The sequence below is a fragment of the Delphinapterus leucas genome, chromosome 11 (assembly GCF_059928025.1).
Source record: "Delphinapterus leucas isolate spDelLeu-1000000601 "Yukka" chromosome 11, BTC_Dleu_Yukka2, whole genome shotgun sequence".
Lineage (NCBI taxonomy): Eukaryota > Metazoa > Chordata > Mammalia > Artiodactyla > Monodontidae > Delphinapterus > Delphinapterus leucas.
The window spans coordinates 77,873,033-77,893,940 of record NC_143139.1 but is presented as its reverse complement, the minus strand read 5'-3'; the positions used below and the strand labels follow the sequence as shown (position 1 = coordinate 77,893,940).

The 20,908-nt window shown below is 47.9% G+C and overlaps 1 protein-coding gene across 2 annotated transcripts in view; it reads right to left on the bottom strand.

Annotated features, from left to right (window-relative positions):
* The window catches only part of ELK3 (ETS transcription factor ELK3), a 68,836-nt gene that overhangs the window by 24,898 nt on the left and 23,030 nt on the right, over positions 1-20,908 (bottom strand). For both annotated transcript variants that reach the window (XM_022562368.3, XM_022562367.3), the window contains exon 2: positions 13,791-13,999. In XM_022562368.3, coding sequence (XP_022418076.1) covers positions 13,791-13,997 — 207 coding nt within the window. In that variant the 5' untranslated portion in view covers positions 13,998-13,999. The remainder of the gene's footprint in view (positions 1-13,790; positions 14,000-20,908) is intronic.

Here is a 20,908-nt window from a genome sequence, read left to right as displayed (position 1 = left end):
CAGAAACTGCAGGACCCCTGCCCCCACCACCCCTGATTTCACAACTTTCCTGTCTTGTTCTCGAAACTGAGAGATGTCTGCGGCTCATGACAGACAGCCCATCCTTTTCTGAACCCAACACTGGCAGCAGGGCTGGGTACAGAGGACAGAGTGGTGGATCTTTCCATAAATTCCCACTTGACCTGGCCACCAGGGCTGCCACTGGGATGACAAGGAGCGGTTCCAGAGTCACGGCCTGAGGTCAAATGCCACCCCTGTCTCTTATCAGTCGTCTCCTCATCTATAAAATGAGGGGACCGACCTCCCACCCACCTTGCGGGATTGACTGTGTAATCCACGTAACGCTTAGCAGAATGCCTGCGACAGCCACACGTGACAGGCCCACAGTATATATCAGCTCTTAGCATTATTATTTTTACACTCCCATTGAAGCAAAACCGAAACAAAACGTAAGAACCACCCTCTATCAGCTGTAATGACAACTGAAGAGTCCGCATTAAGCCTCTTAGAAGGCTGTACTTATTCCCACGGGTCTGGGTGACCAGTTGGGTCGTCCGGCAGACAGAAACACACCTGGTTTACATATCTCGACCAAGGAGGGGAAACATGATGTTCTATTTAGTTGGGTTAAGACAAGAAGTAGACGCGAGGCTTCAGTCCGTCATGCCTCGTGTGGCCAGCACTTAACATCCACTGTGAAGAAAACCTCACACACGCCAATTGATTCAGGACTGGGGGGAAGAGAGGCCCTCCCGCAGAGAGCAGGAGACGCGAGCAACTGGGGAATCCAAGCGTCCCGCTCAGAATGCCCCAGCAGCTTCAGCCGAGATGCCGCACGTCCAGCCTGACAACTGGTGCAAACACTAACCAGACACCCCAGCCAGTCTCGTTGTTCTCTGATGCCTCTCAGAACAGGAAGCGCACTGCCCAGGCTGGAGGGAGCAGCTCCCATCCATGGCGTCTGCTGTGGCCTCGGCCCTCGGGGAGGGTGATGCAGGCAGCTGGCCCTGAGCGCCTGCCACCGAGATCCTGGGGCGGGGAGGTGGGAAGCATTTACTTGGGGGACTTTCGTCTGGCCGGGGTAGATAGCCTACATGAAAGGAACCCGTGGCCAGAAAGGGCAAGAGAAAGAAGCAAGCATTTGCGAGGGTCTGTCACATGGTGTACGTGCACTGCCTTGCAAGATGGGCACTGTGATCCCTTTTTTTTTTTTTTTTAATTTTTTGGCTGCGTTGGGTCTTTGTTGCTGTGTACGGGTGGGGGCTACTCTTTGTTGCAGTGTGTGGGCTTCTCATTGTGGTGGCTTCTCTTTGTTGCAGAGCACAGGCTCTAGGCACAGGGGCTGCAGTAGTTGTGGCACGCGGGCTCTAGAGCACAGGCTCAGTCGGTAGTCGTGGCACACGGGCTTAGCTGCTCTGCAGCATGTGGGATCTTCCTGGACCAGGGCTCGAACCCACGTCCCCTGCATTGGCAGGCGGGTTCTTAACCGCTGCGCCACCAGGGAAGTCCCTGTGATCCCGTTTTTAAGATGAAAAAGTCGAGGCTCTTGGTTGGAAGTGGGGTTATACCCAATTTCCCAGCCCACAGGGGTGGGTTCAATACTGGGTGAGCCTTACGACAGAATTCCACAGAGGTCTTTTAGAGGACAATACATCATTAACATTTCCCCATGTCTTTAAATTAAAATTAGGGGGAAAAGCAGCATGCCTGGGATGCTTCCATTATTTTAATGAAATCATTTTTACATGTATCAAATATAAGGAGAAAAATTAACCTTGAAAGGTGTATAATAAAATTTGACAGAGGTAGGATTACCACTGATTTGCAAATTTGTTTTTGCTTATCTGCATTTTCACAGTAAAAAAATTATGTCTCATATGTTCTGCTTGTCAAATTAAGAGAAGGAAAGCAGGCTCTGAAAAGCTTAGGCACCGAAGATCACGTAGCTTGTAGCTGGGGGAGCTGAAGCTGGAACCCAATTCTACCCAGAGCCAAGACCAAAGCCTTCTGTGTTCCACCACCACACCCTCTCCCAGAAGGCAGCTGAGTTGGCTGAGAGGCTGCTGCTTAAGCCAGGCTGCCAGGACCACGGGCTCTGCATTCCAGAGGAATCTCGGGGTAACTGCGGCGAGCCTGGGAAAACCAGCTCCACGCTCAGGAAGCTAGGGCACTTCTAGCTCCTCCTGAGGAAGGCCGGCCTTCCTGAGCTGTTCTTTAACCCCACTAGAGCTGCCTCTGCCCACCTGCAGGGCAGAGGAGGTGTCTGCTTTGATGGGACACCCTACTTGAGGCACCGGGGACCCAGCGGTCCCACCACAGCAGGATGGACATCAGAAGCCCACCTCTAAGTGGGTGACAGGAAAATAACGGGAAGCTGATGTCCACATACAGGGCCTGGTTACGGCCCCCGCCGAGCAGCAGAAGGGCTTGGAGGGAGCATGGAGGGTGATGGGCAACCCCTCCCAGTATCCACAGGCCTGAGCAGAGCTGCTCACACAAAGAGACAGGCCCAGGGCCTTGACGGGCCAGAGGCGAAGTGCGACCAGCACTGGGATGAACGGACCCGGGTTTGAATCCCAGCTTCATTACTTCCTATGACCTTGAAAAGGTATTGAACTTCTGCAGGCTTCGGTTTGCTCACCTCAATTCAATGAGTTGGAAACACATTTGATATGAAATGTTGATATTCTCAAAGCAACATTTTTACATGAATTTAGGAAAATGAATTTTAAACAATCTTCAAAACACGATAAAGGATGGTGGTATCTTTGAAAAACATACAAACGAAGTTAAGAAGGGACAGGAGATGTATTAGTTGCTTTCCCCAAATTAGATATTTAGTTTATTCCTAAAAGGGAAATAAAAATATCTCCCAGGGCAGTTTTTTCTAAAAGGCCAGCGTATGTCAGTGCCTCACTCAGAGAAGTCCTCAAAACACGAGCTCTCACCCAGTGGAATTTCACCTACCAGCAATGATCTAATTGAATAGCGTCCTCATTATATCACACTGTCTTCTCGTTTTATTCTGCCTTCAAGGAATCAAAATTCCTTATATGGGTACTTTGGTTTACAGTTACAGAAGGCTTATGCAGCATCTCATGTAAGCCTCACAACACTCTGAAACCCATTTCACAGATAAGGGATCCGGGGCTCCAAGCTGGGTTCACAACCTAGTAAGTAGCAAAGCTGAGCCTCCAGGCCCCCGGCTTCGCAGCCAACACCCTGTGTTCAGCTCCTTGTTTTGGGTTCCCGTCCAGACCATGATCTGACTCATTCTTTCCTGACACAGAACCTAACTGTCCTCTCTCCAAAGTCAGAACAAGGACTCACTGTAGGAGTCATGCTCCGAGTTCCTCCTCCATAACACGCAAACATTCTTTCAACAAACACTGAAGATGCGTTTGTGTGGAAAGCTCCTTGCTGGGCTCTGAGGAACAGCAAGGGAAGGGAATCTGGCCTCTGGCCTCATCCTCTAAGTGTCTGATGGCTGCCTGCATGGCAGTGGCAGGCCCTGCCTCTTCCCATCCCTGCCTCTTCTCGTCCCTGCCACCTGAACCCGAGGGGACGCAGAGGTTGGCTGGCTGTACTGGGCTCTGCTAGGAATCTGCTGTGGGCAGGCTCGCCTCCCAACAGGGGGCCGTAGAGCAGCTATGAAAGGGCTCCTGCGACCCACCCATGAGTCTGAGCTCCCTCCCCCGGGGCAGTCCTTCTCCTCAGTCCTGAGTTGAATGGCACTCCCTCCACCCAAAATCCACACCCACCCTCAAATGAGACCTTATCTGGAAATAGGGTCTTTGCACATGTAATCGGCTAAGGATGTCAGGATGGAATCACCCTGGAGTTGGGGTGGGCACTAAATTAAATGACTGATGTCCCTACAAGAAAAGGAAAAATCCAGAGAGACACACGGGACGAAGGCCATGGGAAGACTGGGGCAGAGATTGGCAGGTGCAGCTATAGGTCAAGGAACCAAGGATTTCCGGGAGCCACCAGAAGATGGAAAAGGCAATGAAGGATGTTCCCCTAGAGCCTTCAGAGGGAGCACGGCCCTGCTGAAACCTCGATTTCAGACCTCTGGCCTTCAGATCTTTTAGAGAATAAATGTCTATTGTTTTGAGCCACCAACGTGCGTGCTAATTTGTTACGGCAGCCCTAGGAAACTCCTTCCTCTTTCTCAACGTCTCTGTCCATCGGGGCAGGGAGGCCTGGCCTCTCCTTTCCAGAGCTTGGCCCGCCTTCACGCCGCCACATTGCTGAGGGCACTGGGTCCAGCGCAGCCTGGGCCGTCCTGGGTCTAAAGCTGAAGCTTGGAGTGCGCACATTCGCACACACGCGCGATCACACCCAGCCCCACTTCCAACTTCTAAGAATAACGTGCTGCCAATAAAGGGCTCCAACTCTGTCTCGGAATTGGCCGACTCCCGGGGGAGGTTTCCTTGTGGTTTGGGTTGAGATCTCTATTCTCTGGCACTGTAAAGCTGCAGGGCCAACCGTCCTTCCAAATTCTCTCCTGGCCTGGAGTGAAGGGCTCCTCTCCCTGCTGCCCAGGGGGCGCCCACCCCACCCGAGAGGCCCAGACTGCATGATGTTAAGGGCATTTTCCCACCCGCTCTGGGCCCGCGGCTGCTTCTCACTGGATGGAGAGTCTTGTCTCCCCCTGGCTCCCTTTCAACACTCAAGGGTATTTTTATTAAAGGCCTCTGGAATGTTAATAAAAATGTAAAACTGCTCCCCTACTTCCCCTGCGGGTGGGGCAGTTGCAGGGGGAGCAGTCGGGATGGGGCCAGATGGTGAAGGGATTTTGGAGCCTTTCCTGGAGGCTGCAGGGAGCTGGGCAGGTGCACAGGCGGAGGGGTGCCGTGCTCCAATCTGGCTCTCTTTAGGAAGTGTCATCTGGATGCAAAGGAAGTGCAGGGTGTTCTGGGGCATCCAGAACTACCACCTCACGTTTTCAGTAGTTTTTCCCATTATCATCTCCAACAACAAACACTGGAAGCTGGACCCCTCTGCCTGCCTGCCCTGGGGCAGTAATCCGCAATATGAGGAATATGGGATTCAAGCCTGAGTTCCTGGCTCTGCAACCGTGTGACCCTCCAGCTTCGCAGTCCTGAGCGTGGGCCTTGGGGTCAAGACTCCGAGGCAGAAGCTCTGCTGCTCACCGGCCGCTTCATCTTGAACCTGTTAGTTAACCTCTCTGAGACTCAGTATCCCCACCTCTAAAATGGGCCCACTGCCAACAGAGACGACAGGCAGTTCACGTGTTAGGGAACGAGTCTCTAAATGTAAAAATATCTACCACAGGGCCTGGCTCAAGACAGATGCTCCGTACATGTGAGCTTCCCCTCCTTCTGTCACAAATTTGGGGTAGGAACTGAGATAAACTGTTGCTGGAGCCCAGGCAGGAGATGGAGAGGAGGCCACTCAGAGGAGCAGCTGGGCCTGGTGGGTGGATGGTGGGTGGCGGGCAGTATGCTGTGAACGTCAGGGATTTTGTCAGTTTGTCTACACAGCCACTAAATTTTCCTGCAGCTAGAAGCCCAGAAGCGGGAAGGTTCATGCTGGCAAACTGGTGTGGGCTTGGGTAACGGCCTGACGTAGGGGATTCAGCCGGGCTGCCAAGCACAGCAGCTTCATCAACACAGCGCTGAAGTTATTCCCAAGACTCTCGGTGTTTCTTAGCAACGGCCCTATTTGGGGGAACACTGAGTGCCACAAGGAAGCTGGCTTGGAAGCTTGTGCAAGACAGGCGACACCCCCAATCAACACGCAGGGTCCCCCCTGCAGCCTGGCTCCCTCATGCCAGCTGCTCTCTCCCGGGGCAATGTGGCCGGGCTGGAATCCCTCCACGAGGCCAGCAGCTACCCCACAGGTCTCCAGGCTGCATCCAGGACCAAAAGCTTGCAGAGAGGCCCTGATTAACCCCTCGGCCCCCAGGCAAAGCCCAGTTGCCATCTGTTGTACTCCAAACCATCCAAGCGGCTGACGGGACGTAAAAGAAAAAAAGACACCCAACCAAACACGCCAGGCCCTCGACACTCAGACCCAGGGCTGAGCACAGAGGGCGCCTCTGAGATATAAAAGACCCCCGAATGGAGTCCAGGATAGATGGGTCTCCTGTGGCATTTTGCAGCCAACCAAGGTGTTCTAGAAAGTTCCAGGATATAAATGCTCGCTGGACTTTTGTTCTTTCTCCACTCTGACAGACGATACATCATATTATCTTCACAAAATTTATTTGGGGGAATTAAAGAATTCTGCCAGGGCCAGTTGAGCTCAGATACGTATCATTAACACGAACATTTTCCTGTCGTGATTGCACACCCGATTTAAAATGAATTATCCAATTAAGTTAAGAAGGTGATGCGTTCCGCTTCCAGGAGTATGTTGCCAATGACTCTGTCCTGACTGTTCTCCCCTAAAACCCTTCCAATTAAGTAAAGACCTCTCGGCACATCGTGAGGATAAGCCGGGAGGTTGCTGTGGTGACAGGAGGATTTTTCATCGTATCACCATTTCAATCTCCTGATGAGAAGGGAGCTGGCAAAGCTTTCAGCCTCCCCCCTGGGAAGAATGTTCACCGCCAACAACAACAAGGACAAAAGCTCTGTTGGACAGAAAAGGATGAAGGACTGTGTAAGCTTCCAGGTCTCCTTCGGCAGCAACACAGAGAGTCATGGCTTGGGCTCCCTTGAGCAGAAGTCAGTTGGCCGGTGTTCGCAAGAGGCAGACGCCACCATCTCCCTTCTCTCCCCCTCCCTCTCGGGCAGTTCTAGAGCGGGGCGTGCAGGCCTGATGCTGAAGGTGTGATAGCACCAGCTCAGCCCGCAGAGAGCAATCGATTTCTGCTAACCAGCCAGAAAGATCAGGGCTGTGGGGTCGGACTGTGGTACCATCAATGTCATGAAGAGTAAGAGGAGACAAAGATCTGTATTTCTAAAATGCAAACCTGACCATGGCACTCTCTCGCCGCCTGTAGCGGCTTCTCCATTGCCCTTGACATCAAGTTCCAACTCTTTAGCACGATACTCTCCACCCTCATCCCCCGCTCACTCTTCCAACCTCATCCCTCCCTCATTCCCTAAATAAACACTCAAACTCTTTCACACCTCCTGGCCTTTGCACATGCTGTTCCCTTTCTCAGTAAATCCGTTCCCAACTTTTGGCAGCCTGGTAAATGCATTCTTATTCCTCAAGACCCGGGTCAGATGTCTTGACCTCTGGTAACTTTGTCTCTGCCTTTACTTCTTTCCCCGTCTCTCCTGGAAGATAGATGCTGGAATCATGGCCAAGCCAGCGCTTTACAAGATGTCGCTATTATAATTGGTTTGCACGGTTGTCTCCCCAGCCAGCTGCTAAGCCACTCACGGGGAGGTGGTATGTTTTCAAAGGAATGACTGAACCACAGAAGAATAGGCAGAGGTGAGAGAAAGGGGCCATGTCACCTGGAGATGGATGTACAGGAGTATCTCGGAGATACTGCAGGTTCGGTTCCAGATCACTGCAATAAAGCAACTACTGCAGTAAAGTGTGACACAAAGTTTTTGGTTCCACAGTACATATAAACGTTATGTTTACACTGTACTGTAGTCTATTGAGTGTGCAAGAGCATTAGATCTAAAAAAAGAGTACATATGTTAATTAAAAAACATTTTATTGATAAAAAAATGCTAACCACCATGTGAGCCTTCAGCAAGTCAACCTTTTTGAAATAGTAACATCGAAGATCACTGATCACAGTAACAAACAAAATACTAATGAAAAACTTTGAAATACTGTGAGAATTACAACTTGCTCCACACACAGTTGCCACAAACTTTCAATTTGTAAAAAATGCAGTATCTGCAAAGCGCAATAAAACAAGGTATGCCTGCATAATTAAAAACCACCCGGAAGTTGTTCAAGAAGAGAATAAGTGCTGTGAATCCCAGCCGTTCCCCCATGCTCGTCACACTTGGGCCAATGGGTGTGGGCAGGCGTCAGCGCCAGTGATGGCTGCGCGCTGGGTACAGAGCCCTTTCTTCCCCACCCCAGGACAAGAGATTTAAAACCCGAGTCTGCCTGAGGTTATTAAGAGTTGTTAAGGTTTTTAATAAATAAAATCTCTGCAAGAGATCCTTATTATTACATCAGGCTGTAAAAGTACCTTCTGGAAGACTCAGTTTAAAACTAAGAAGAGAAGAAAGCTCTACCCCACGTGAGCCGCCAGAACTACTGTGAACCAATGCATCTCTGAAGGCTTACAGCAGGACTGAGGGAAACAAGCTGGCAGGGGGTGACGGTGAAATACCCAGGCACGAACTAAATGTTCCCTTTAGGTCTCTGTCAGCTCTGGTTTCTGCCCTTCATGGGCTCAGACACAGGCATCCTCCCATTACCTGCATGTTTCCAAGCTGAACAGGGGCCTCCAGTCCATGTCTAAAGAATAAAATATGCTGCGTCCTGGTCTGGGCATCACTCCTTTCTTGGAGTTCAAGTTGGTTCTGCCCAGCCGCCTCTTCAAAGCTCTGAGAGGGGCAGCAGGTCGTTGGCAGTGCCTGGCTGCAAAACCCGACCTCCCCAGCCTTCCCTCACTCATGGGAAATTGGCAATCCACAGAAACGCAGGTGGGGTAAGGAGCCTCAGGGACCAACACCAGACCTTAGCCATTGCTAATCCAGGGTTGGAGCCATCGGAGTCGGTCGGCTTTTCTCCCGGTCTATGTCATGTATTTAAATTAATTTGCTGAGCAGGGAACCGCTGAATTTCTAGGCTCTGAAGCCCTCTAAGGCAGGACTCACCTGCTTTACTTTTGCGTCCACCCCAGGGCACCCAGCACAGCGCCTGTGGCCCACAGTGGGTACGCTGTGACGTGCCTGTCATAGAGTCTAATTTCACACCTGCGGTGAATCTAGCTGCTGTCCAGGTCACGGGGAGCAGTGCTCCTTTAGGATTCGTTGAATCCAAAGTCTCCCTTGGTGTGTAATTTTGAAAATCTAAATGTAAGTCCAGGAGTGTCAGAAATATATATACATTTTATGGGTTTGAAGTGTGTTCCCCTAAAAGGTAGGGTGAAACCCTAGTCCCAGTACCTGTGAATGTGACCTCGCAGATGTAAGAGTTAAGATGAGGTCATGAGCGTGGACTGCAATTCAATAGACCTAGCGTCCTTTTAAGAGGGAAATTTGGACACAAAGATACACAGGGACCACCATGGGATGGCAGAGGCAGAGATCAGAGCTACAAGCCAACGAACACCAAGGATGGACGACGACCACCAAAGCTGGGAAGAGGCAAGGAAGGATTCCACCCAGAGTCTCAGAAGGAATGTGGCCCTGCGGACCCCTTGATTTCAACTTCCAGCCTCCAGAACTGTGAGGGAATAAACTTCTGTTGTTTTAAGCCTCCCACTTTGTGGTAATTTGTTACAGCAGCCCTAGATAATTAATACAGTACAATAACCCAGAGGCAGTAAGTTTTTGTTGTTTAACACCTATTTAGCGTCAGTTTTCATGATAGAAGTGATTTGAATTTGGGTGGCAGCCACTTCATTATGTTATCCGTTTGCTCATTCATTTGCTTCCAGTATTTACTGAGCCCCTAACGTGTGCCAGACCCTGTGCACAGTACCAGAGTGACGAAAGTGGCTAAGCCAGGAGCCCATGGTGAAGACGGCTTTGTAAGGATGACGGCCATAGACACGACGGTACCGCCAGGCAGGTAAGTCTTGCAAACGCGGATATCAGGATCGACCGGCATTTGCTACGTGTCTTTACCAGGTGCTGAGCGCCTCACGCACATGGTCACACGTGCTCCTCACACAATCCCACGGAGGAAGGTGCTATTCAGTGCCCAACCCCCATCGGGGATCTGAGACTCAGGGCAGGAGGCACAGCAGGACTTTACCCTGGACAGCACTGACCGCAAAGGGAGGTGTTTGATTCAGAGGGGCAGGAAGTGTCATTTAAACATGAAAGCATCTTTGAAAGTTGAATTTTCAAAAGAGCCAAAATAGATATCATTAAAAAGCACCACAAAGCACTCCCGAGTGCTCACAAGTGAGAAGAGCCATAACACCCAAGATCTGATGCCCCCTCCCTGTGTGTAGGATGCTGGCACAAAGGTCCTAACTTTCTTCTTGGCACCTGCCTGAATTTTTCAAATTAGCGATAAGGAAACTATCCTCTGTTACTACTCCGGCTAACACTTGCAGCACTTAACGTGTTTGGGCACTGTTCTCAGCCCTGACCACGTGTTAACTCAGCTAATCCCCATCGTAACCCTCTGACGTAGACTCTACTCTTATACCCGTTTTATAGAAAAGGAAGCTGAGACTAGGAGAGATTAGGCAAAGCACCTCACAGTCATGGAGCTGGATTCAAATCCAGACTGTGCAGCCCAGAGTTCCTGCTATTATCGTAGTACTCACTGTGATAATCTGCCCCTCGGAGGAGAAGGAGGGATGTCTTAAGGAACAGTGATTAAAGCACGTCAGCCCCAACCTGATACCATTAGCCCATACATTGTTCTCTGACGCCTTCTGCAAAGTTTTGCACACATTTTCCACTTTTTTTTTCTCTGCCCATTTCTAAATATTCTGGAATGAGCTAAAAATATGACATATAACATACAAAAATAATGATATCCTCATGCCTACCTACTCTGGCAGGAAACGTCCCTATTAGGACAGACCAAGGGATGTGCAATTTCAGCCAACAGTGAAGAGGTGATAGCAAGCCGAAAAGAGGAAACACAACAGGGACAAAGACGCAGCTGTCAAGGTAGGGAGTCACTGAATTTATGCCACGCACGCGCAGAGCAGGCTCTGGCTAAGTGTCAAAGGGAGGGGGAGGGGCGGAAGGGGGAAAGAGGGGTGGGGGACGGGAGAGAAGGGGACTGAAGATGACACTGAAAGGCAGACAGGGTCACAGGAGGGCTGGGTGACCGTGAGAAGCACGTGCAGTGCAGGATGGGGCACAGCAAGGGGTGCCCTTGTGGCCAGGGGCTCCACATTCACAAAGACCCTCCTCGAATCTGTCTCTCCAGTGACAGACCAAACCATTTAAGACTGGCGTTTTTGTGAGTCAAAAACGATCAGATAGGGCTTCCCTGGTGGCACAGTGGTTGAGAATCTGCCTGCCAATGCAGGGGACACAGGCTCGAGCCCTGGTCTGGGAAGATCCCACATGCCGCGGAGCAACTAGGCCCGTGAGCCACAACTACTGAGCCTGCACGTCTGGAGCCTGTGCTCCACAACAAGAGAGGCTGCGATAGTGAGAGGCCCGCACACCGCGATGAAGAGTGGCCCCCGCTTGCCGCAACTAGAGAAAGCCCTCGCACAGAAACGAAGACCCAACACAGCCATAAATAAATAATTTTAAAACAAACAAAAAAACGATCAGATATTGGCAATTTCACACTATTCAACTTACATACACAGTCCCTGAGCAACGCTGGCAAAACTGAAAAAAGTAAGTGTCCATCACAGAATGTAACATACAATTTTTTAACCTTCCTTCACCATTTCTCCTCCTCTCTTTCTCCCTGCTTTCTCTCCGTCCTCTCCCCTCGCTCTCGCCTGACTCCTCTCTTCTCCTTCATCCTCCTCCCTCCTCTTCTTTTCATGTACAACTATATTCGGTGTCTAACGACCACTCCCACTCATCACTTGACAAGGTTTCATGAGAAAGGTTCAAATGGCCGTGTGTACGTGCATGCGTACGGTGTACACGTTTCCAAGGAAGGACAAAGGGCATCTTCTCCTGGTGGCCAAGCCTGCACGACACCCTGGATAAGAGCCACTCCTGCCCTCACTGTCAGGGCCAGCTGGCTGCACGAGGTCACGTGGCCGGACCTTAGCTCAGCCTCAGCAGAAGAGGAAAGGGACACCTGGGGCGAGCGGGCCACACTGGCCACTTGGACCTCGGGCTTCACAGTAAATACAAGTTTCTAAGGTTGCGATACCCTTTGTGCTGCCTGACTGCCTACCTGGAACTCAGGTATTCAGAGGCAAAGGAAATGAACAGCACAGAAGGCAGTGCGCAGGCCTCTGGCCAGGAATGTGGGCATCCTGGCTCTACCACTTCCTGGCTGCAGGAGCTTGGGCAAGGTTTCCATCAAACGCCCCTACGTTCTTATCTGTAAAAGGACGAGATGCCAGCAGGACTGTCTCAGGGGGGCTGTGATAGTTTAAAGGAGACCAGGGGTAGGGAGTGCTCGGCACACAGTCCCTTAGACACAGAAAGTACCAAAACATGGTGGGTGATTGAAGGCTCTGAAACTGCTTTCCCTCGAGATTTTCAACACCTGCCCAAGGGAGATCAGATGTAGTCTGAACAGCACAGCTTTGCCTGTCTTTTGGGGAGTCACCTTCAGCCCACGATCCCCCTTTGTGCTGAAGATATACAATCCTCAGCCCCAATGCCTGGGCCACGTGAAAAGGTGAAACCGAGTCACAGACACCAAATTCCTTTTCTGTGACACCCTGATTTAAAACAATAAAATTCCTTTTTTTTTTTTTTCGGTCAGTCTCAAAGCCATGCTCTTAGGCACCTTGCCAGCCAGCAAGATGACTGTTTTCCTTCAGAGGGCCCCAATTCCCATTGTGTAAACTTAGAACCTGGGGGGAAAAAATGCAAAGCAATAAACCATCTGCGAGGCTTTCAGACAGTACAATTTGTGAGAAGTGCTTTTACATCTTGGTAAGACGCTGCATTAAGCCAGAATTAATTAATTGCTACATTAAAGAGAAGCACCTTTAACATTTCAATGACAATCATGCGTAGTTACGATCGTACAAAGGAACACTTTATAATTAATGATGCTCCCACTTCCTGCAATGTGCAATCCTCTGTCTTGAATTCCAAAGAGGTTGGCAGGAGGAAGGCACCAAACATAGATCAGGAACTAATATTTAAATCCGTTTTTAATTCACCTTTCAACAAGAAGAGTAAAACCAGAACAAATGCTTATACTTATTAGGACTCCAAATCTTTATGTCTAGGAGGCTAAATATTCAGCAACAACAGATCAACACAGAAATGGTCAACATTTACAGGCCTGAAATGATTACCCCTAAAGGGCAATAATTTTGCCCTACCAGGCACATCAACTGCTTTTCCAGAAATGCACAACTACTCACCCCAACAGTCCTGGCTTTGGAAACTATGCTGTGTTATCATTAACAAAGCACTCTGACTTATCTCTGTGACTTAAAAATGAGAATGGTTTTTCTTTTAATTAGGGAAGTTTCCCACGAAGTCGCGATCCCCAGGTACCAAGCATTGTTCTAAGTGCTTAATGTGTGTTGGCTTGTTTAGTTCTTCTCGGCAATCCTGAACCCACGCTATTATGAGCCCCATTTTATACGTGAGGATAGCGGGTGCCCAAATGTTAAATAAACTGTCCCAGGTGCCATCCCCCCGACTCCTGCAAAGTCTGTTTGAGTGAATCACAAACTGGACAGACTTTCTAGATTGTCACATTCATTCTGTCACTCAAGCAACTACCCACGAGGGAGGCCCCAGAACCTTCCCGCATCTAATTTCTGTTGTTATTAGCAAAATCCTGCAGCAACACAGAAGAAAGTGCAGAGGGAACAAAATTTGACCCACGATAACACCTTAAGGGCTTCCAGAAAAAAAAAAAAAAAAATCCCTATGGCATAGTTTTTCTTATAAAACAACAGCAACAAAACCCACATAAATTGCCTCTATTTGCCAATAGCGTTACGGTACCCTACTTTCCACTTCCATGGATGGATTGTGAAGGTGGCTCCCGCCCCGTGACAGCCTCCCGTAAGGGCAAGGGCTTACCTTGTCATAATAGTATCGCAGGGCTCTGCTCAGCTTGTCGTAGTTCATGTTTGTTTTGTTTTTCCGGAGTCCCCACAGCTTGGCCACTTCTTCTGCTTTGAGGAGCTTGAATTCACCATCGTTGGAGGTCCAGCAGATCAGGTGCTCATGTTTCTGGTCCAGCAGCAACTGCAACAGGAACTGCCACAGCGTGATTGCACTCTCCATACCTGAGGAGGGAGGGGCCGCGTCAGTGCAGGTGCCAGGTCTGGGGGGATCGGGGGCTCAGGGTGGGCACCTCAGCACCTCCCTCTGCCCCCAGTGAACCTAATCAAAAGTTGCTTTCATTTCCATCCCAACAGGCCACTCTGAATCAGGTGCCTTCTGGCTGCATTTTTGTAAATAGCCACAATTCAGAAATACAGGGAAGCCCTGTGACCTTCGTATTCGCCACACACATCCCGGCAGGTAACGGGGTTGTGTTGAGAATAATGTGAAAAAATGATTAATGAACTGCCCATTCCTAGAATCAGTCCTCATACAAACTATCCCCCACGTTAATCATTGTTAATGCCCACGATGATTAACATGTTCCCGCCCATCCTATCAACTCCTCTGCTGCTCAGCCTCTAGGCCATTGTTTGTGTGAAACGCTGGACCCCGTGATAAGTGCATTTACGTGGGGCCTGGGGTACTTCCATCAGCGTGACCACACGGGGAGCTTCGTGAGGAAGGGACTTTGTTGGATTACTCTTTGTATTCCCAGCACTCTGATAACCCAGCCCAATGCCCGAGTGCAGCGTGCGCCTGACTAATACATGTTTATAGACCTGAGGAATGGGTCACTGCCACTTGAAGAGTCGTTCTCTTTCCCAGGCACTTGTCATGTGGCAGATAAAAGCCCCATCTGTCACAAGCACAGACATGGGAAAAGCATTTTTTTCTCCACTGTGAGAGGAAAGCCTATAAAATCTTATCTTTTACACCTTGACTCTGGTGTGCACTTTGTAGGTGCTGTTCCTTCTGCCTAAAATGCTGTTCCCTAGCTTTGGAGCCTGGTGAACTCCTACTACTCATCCATCACGACCCAGTTTATACGGGACCTTCTTGAGGAAATTTTTCCCCACTCTCCCAGGCAGTTACCAACTTCAGACATCTGAGGACTTTCATGGCAATGGGTACTGATTCTAAAAATAATAACAACAACAGTAATAACAACCGTTTGTCTTATCAACATTCGTACATAAGGAAAGAAGAGGCAGTTGGGCTGGCCTCAAAAGCTTCACCACAGATCGACTGTCATGACTGGACACGTGAAGTGCCCTGGGTTTTGATCTGGGAAAAATGGTGGTAAGATCCTAGTGCTGGGCTGAGGGAGCCAGGGATGACCAGAGGGTGGAAAATTGCCTTCTGGCACAGATGGAAGATTCAAAGGCCAGTTGTGAGGTGGGGACAAAGCCAGAGAGAACTTGGGATCATCCCCTATTACGCAAGGAGGAAACTCTGAAGCCCCAGGAGGTAACCAGGGGGACAGGAACAAGGGAGCAGTGAGAAAGATGCACGACTCTGGGAGACCCGGAAGCCAGAATAACAGCCTTAGGGAGTCTTATTTGTACCAATATTTTTGTCAACTCCACACCTCTCCTGCATTTCTCTTAAAGAGGCAGCTTTCAGACTGACAAGTCATTTTTCTTCCTTTCCACATGGGGATGGATGTGAAAATACCTAGCCCTCCAATAAGTATGCATTTCCTTATTTCCTTTCACATGTTTCGCCAAAAGAACACATTTTACTGTTTCCCTGAGCAATGTGGGTTCCTCAGTTAAAGGGAAGCCGATTAGGAATGTTCTTCAAACACCCACAGGGTACTTTACTTATGGCTCTTTAAAGGAGATACTCTCTACAGAAATCAATCTTCACCACAATGGCCACTCAGTCTGTAAGACAGTAAGTCATTTCATTGTTAGATCAAAACCGCCTTTGCATCTCATGAGTCTTGTAAGCGCGACGGCGCTGGTGCATCCGCAGCAGCCTGCCAGCTCCAACTCCTAATATGAGCTTCCTATTATTTGAGGACGAGCCACAACTTTCTTCTCATCATTGGCACTAAGAATTGTTAACAGTTGTCTCAAACTCTTTGGTGTGTTCTCGGCCAAACACTTCCGACAGTAAGCTTTCAAATATCTTTAAAATTTTAAAGGGCAGAAGGCTGCCAGTGGGTTTAGAGGTCTGGACAGAAAGGATTTCTGGGTCTGTGGCTCAGATGCCAGGTAGGCTAGTGGTCAGCCACCTGCACCTCCCCCACCTTTAATTGACACGAGCCATCCTGTTCCAGATGGAACAGGAGGACAACGTAAACACCTCCATCTGTTTTACACTTAGTGCTTCTACCAACCAGGACTCCTCAGAGCTTCTTGTGCTTCCTGGAATCCCTTTCCTTGGCGTTCCAAGCCCGTGTATCAGAGCCATGTGCCTCGGGCATAAATGATGAGGACTGTACGGTAGACTGGATAAATGTTCTCCATTCTTCACCCCTTCTCCCTTTCAAGTGACCATGAAGCAGTGCCCCAGAGCGGGTGGAGTACTTTCTTCCCATCCCACTGAAATTTGGGCTTGGCCACGTGATTTGATTTAGCCAATAGAATGATGAGTAGAAATGACAATGTGCCAATTCTCAGCTGAGGTCTAAGAGGCTTCCCATGTTTGCACTTCTCCTCTTGTGCTCCTGTTACTGCCGTGAAGCTGCTGCCCAAAAACGAAAGGCGCGCAGAGCCAACCTGAGCTCAACCCAAAGCCTGGAGCCAAGTCCCACAACACACAGTCTGAAGCAGCATCCCTGAGGTTAACCAACGAGGAAAATAAATACTGCTGTTTGCCAGTGACTTCCGGGGCTGTTTGTTACGCGGCACCATTGTAGCAAGAGTTGACAATTACAGTGCCCGACATCTTGGTCTAAAATAATTCTCTCTTTGCTGGAGTGCAATATCTTTACACTGTAAGCTTACATTCACAATCATGAAGTGTGTCTAGACACGAGAAAGCATGCTATGTAGGGGGATTGCCTGATCACATCTTTACTCAGAGGGTTATGAGTGGGCCACAAAAATGACCATGGATGCTATGGCCACGGCCTACGGCAAAGGCAGAAGGAGGAAAGAGGGAAAGAAAAGGGAGACATAAAAGAGTAGAAAGTGAAAAGGCAGAGGAGCAAATGGTGGGGATGTGGACCCCCTCATTAGGGCCCTCCCAGATTTCTGGAATAAATGAACTGGGCTGAGGGGAGGCACGAGCTGAGAATTAGCAGTCACAGAGTTGCCCCGACAAACTCAGAGCTTTGGTGAGGCTGGGTGGGCTGAGGAACAACCCCTCCGCCCCCTTACTCTCCCACACCAAGGTGATGTGAGAGAGCCAGGCTACGGCTGCTGCGGATGGGAGGATCCGTCAGATGGTGGATGTGAGTAACAGGGCTGACTAAGGCATCAAGCCACCTCTGCCTAAAGCACGTCAAGCCCGGTGCTGAGGGCCTCATTCTCCTTTTCCAGCTCTTCAGCCACTCCTCCACCCTGGTAGGTCCACGAGTTTCAATGGGTGTGCAGTCACACCAATCTTTACTGTTAGAAATCCGGCCACACATTACTCAGAGATGAGTCTCAAAAATATTTCCCTGTGAGCGTACTGCATCTACAAACATCTGTCATCCCCTTCTACACTCAGCAGAAGTCATTCTGGGAGACAGTGGGCCCCCAGGGTGGCTCCGGATGCCCCCATCCTCTCTGGCCAGAGCCAGTGGTGTGACGGAAATGGGCAAGTGTACGTGGGGGAGTGGGGACATGGGGAGGGAGGGAAACAGGAGGGCGGAGGGGCGATGGGTCACCAGCTGACATCACCACTGTGGTTCCTGCCATCACTGTTTCTTTGATTTTAGTTCCCACCTTAACTTATTTTAACTATGATTAAGTTTCATCATTTACACAGCTGTCTTCACATACAATCATGCTTCACGTTCTGTGACACATCTCTGCCAGCTACAAACTTTGCCCCCTCCTGGACGTTGGCAAAGAAAAAGAGTCTAACATCGTGACTCGGGAATACAGTCTCCCCCGTAACCACCAACACATATTAGCAAATTCATCCAAATGAAGATTTCTCTCACCAGAAAGAAAAATTAAGTGTTTTTTTAAAAATAATTAATTCCTTGATGCCTAGAATCCTTAATAAAGTCCTATATCTTAACATGTGGGTACAATCAAGTCCAAGTTATCTGGCTGCCATTATAAGGAATGTGTGTAATTCAGACAACATCCTGTGGCTCTTATTAAATAAAAAGTTCAAGAAAGTGTTGATACTTGAGATTTATGTTTGATATGTTATTATACAAACTGGGGTCTGTTTTAAGTTAAAATATTTCATCAGCCTAGCCTCACTGAGCCGATTTCCCACAAATCTCCACTTAAAATACATAGAATACATAAAAGAAATGCTATTAATCCAAAAAAATTTCCCAAATCAAATTTTTGGCTACCTAGAAAATGCTGCTTTTTTTTTCCCCAGACCTTACTTTGAATGGATGAAATTTTATCAGGTATTGTAATGCCATTCTTTTTTTTTTTAGAGTTGATAAAATTTAATTTTCAATATGAACACATGATCCTTTGAAATCTTAAAATCTCATGAAATGATATGATAGCTGCAATACCATCAACTGATATTTTTAAATTATTTTAAATTTCATAGAAAGCACACGATTCTATTCTATTTTTTTTCATTTTTAATTTTTTTTATTGATTGATTCTTTAAATTCTATAGTGCTTGTAATGCCATTCTTAGTGCAAAATCAAACTCTGCACTTTTACATTTAGGAGGATCCACTTCTAAAGCATCACTGCTCTTACAGGAAGAGGTATCCTTCCGCATTAGATACTTTCTGTACCCCGCTGACTGCACCCTCAATCCCGCCGCCTGCTGTGGATGGTCTCTCTCTCACCACTTCTGTTGGAACTAACCCAAGACCGCAGTCACAGCAGCTGGCAAGACCTCATCCAGGCCTCTCCAGAGAACAAAGCTACCTGCTATTTGCCCCAACTGTTCCTTTTCTTTTGTAATTTATAGCCTAGATCTTGCCGCTGTGGAGCACAGTTAGATCGTTTCAAACAGTTTGTCAAATCTGAATAATACACACACCTCCTTTTTTTTTTTTTTTTTGCGGTACGCGGGCCTCTCACTGTTGTGGCCTCTCCCGTTGCGGAGCGCAGGCTCCGTACGCGCAGGCTCAGCGGCCATGGCTCACGGGCCCAGCCGCTCTGCGGCATGTGGGATCCTCCCGGACCGGGGCACGAACCCGTGTCCCCTGCATCAGCAGGCGGACTCTCAACCACTGCGCCATCAGGGAAGCCCCACACACCTCCTTTTAAAGGAGCAAGAGGTATGTGTATTATGTTCCCATGTTGACAAATCATTTTCACTAATTTTTTTTATTATAGTCTCCCTTCAATATAAAGAAGAAAAATGGATATACAGAGCTCAAGGTTTATAGTTCTTATACAGCCAGATAAAATTCACAAATAAAATAAGACTGCTCCCACCCTATTCAAATTAACAATTAATTTTGTATATGACACGATGTTTTGTTGAAAGGCAACCAACAAAAAGGTTATGGCAATGTAAGTTATTTTGAGTAAGATGTGTTTATATGATTATACCCTACAAAGAGGAGAGAGACCCAATTCTCTCTCCACTTTTTTCAATTTTTTTTTTGAGTGTCCATTTCATGCCGAGACACCCTCTGGGTATTTGGGACACATCAGAGAACAAAGGAGATAAAGACCTCTGTCCTCATGGAGCTTACATTCCAAAGGGAGAAGGCAGGCCATAAACAACAAACATATGACTATTAAAATACATAGTATGAAAAAAAAATACATAGTATGTTGGAAGAATAGTGTTATGGGGAAATGCAACCAGAGCAGGATAAGGGGGTGGGGAGCCTGGGATGTATGAGCAGAAGGTCATGAAAAGCCTCACTGAGAAACTAAGAGTTGAGAAATAACTGTTAAAAAATAATTTTCAAAATGGGTGAAATCATGGCTCTCCTACAGATATAAAATGAAGACATGTTAAAGATTTTATTTCACTCATTAGTCAAGCAGGAACTTGGCAGATATTCTAACGAGTTCAAAAAAGAATCTGAATAATAAAGGCATTTATAAATTAGGAATATTGAAATGAATGCACAAATAGGGGTGAGAGAGGAATCAACTGAACACTATAAGATAGAATAGAATTTGCATATCTATAGACAATAATTATTTTGCTATCAGTTATCTATAATTAACAGGATTGTAAAATAGCTTCCATAAAACCAGAATCACATCATCCAAAGGGGTTTTTCTCTAGAGACTAGATAATGCAGTTTTTCATGGAAGCACAATTATTTTCTACAGCTTGCAGCAGGCGAGAGGGTGAACCACTTCTGTCTACTTGGAAGGTTACATAATGGGTAAAGCAGATTCAGACCCAGACTCTCTGGGTTCAAGTGCAAGTACCAGTCCTGTCTGCCTGTGGGACTTTCGGTAAGTTACTTAACCCTTCTGTGCCTCAATATCCCCATAAGGAAAATGGGGATGATGATAATAAAAGTATTTCCTTTACAGGGTGGTTACAAGGATTACATGAGTTACTAAGAATGCACTTGAACTACACCTGGTACATAATAAGTGTTATTCAAATATTTACTATTATTTTTTAAGCAACAGGGAAACCTCTGCATAGAACACGTTGTGAGGACATTTGGCCTTCACCTAGCTCAAAGGCATCATTTAGCTACTGTATCCACCTTGGTTCCTTGTTCATTAGGCAGCGACTCCAATACAGGCACTGAAATCCAAGGGAGAATGTTCAGCTATTTGGTGACTATTCTTTATAAGGTGACCTGGAATACGTTTAGGTGAGTTTTTTTTTTAAAGACTATCATCAAAAAATGAAAGAACATTACCAGATATACACTACTATATATAAAATAGATAAATAACAAAGACCTACTGTATAGCACAGGGAACTATATTCAATACCTTGTAATATGTAAATTGATACAGCCACTATGGAGAACAGTATGGAGGTTCCTTAAAAAACTAAAAATAGAA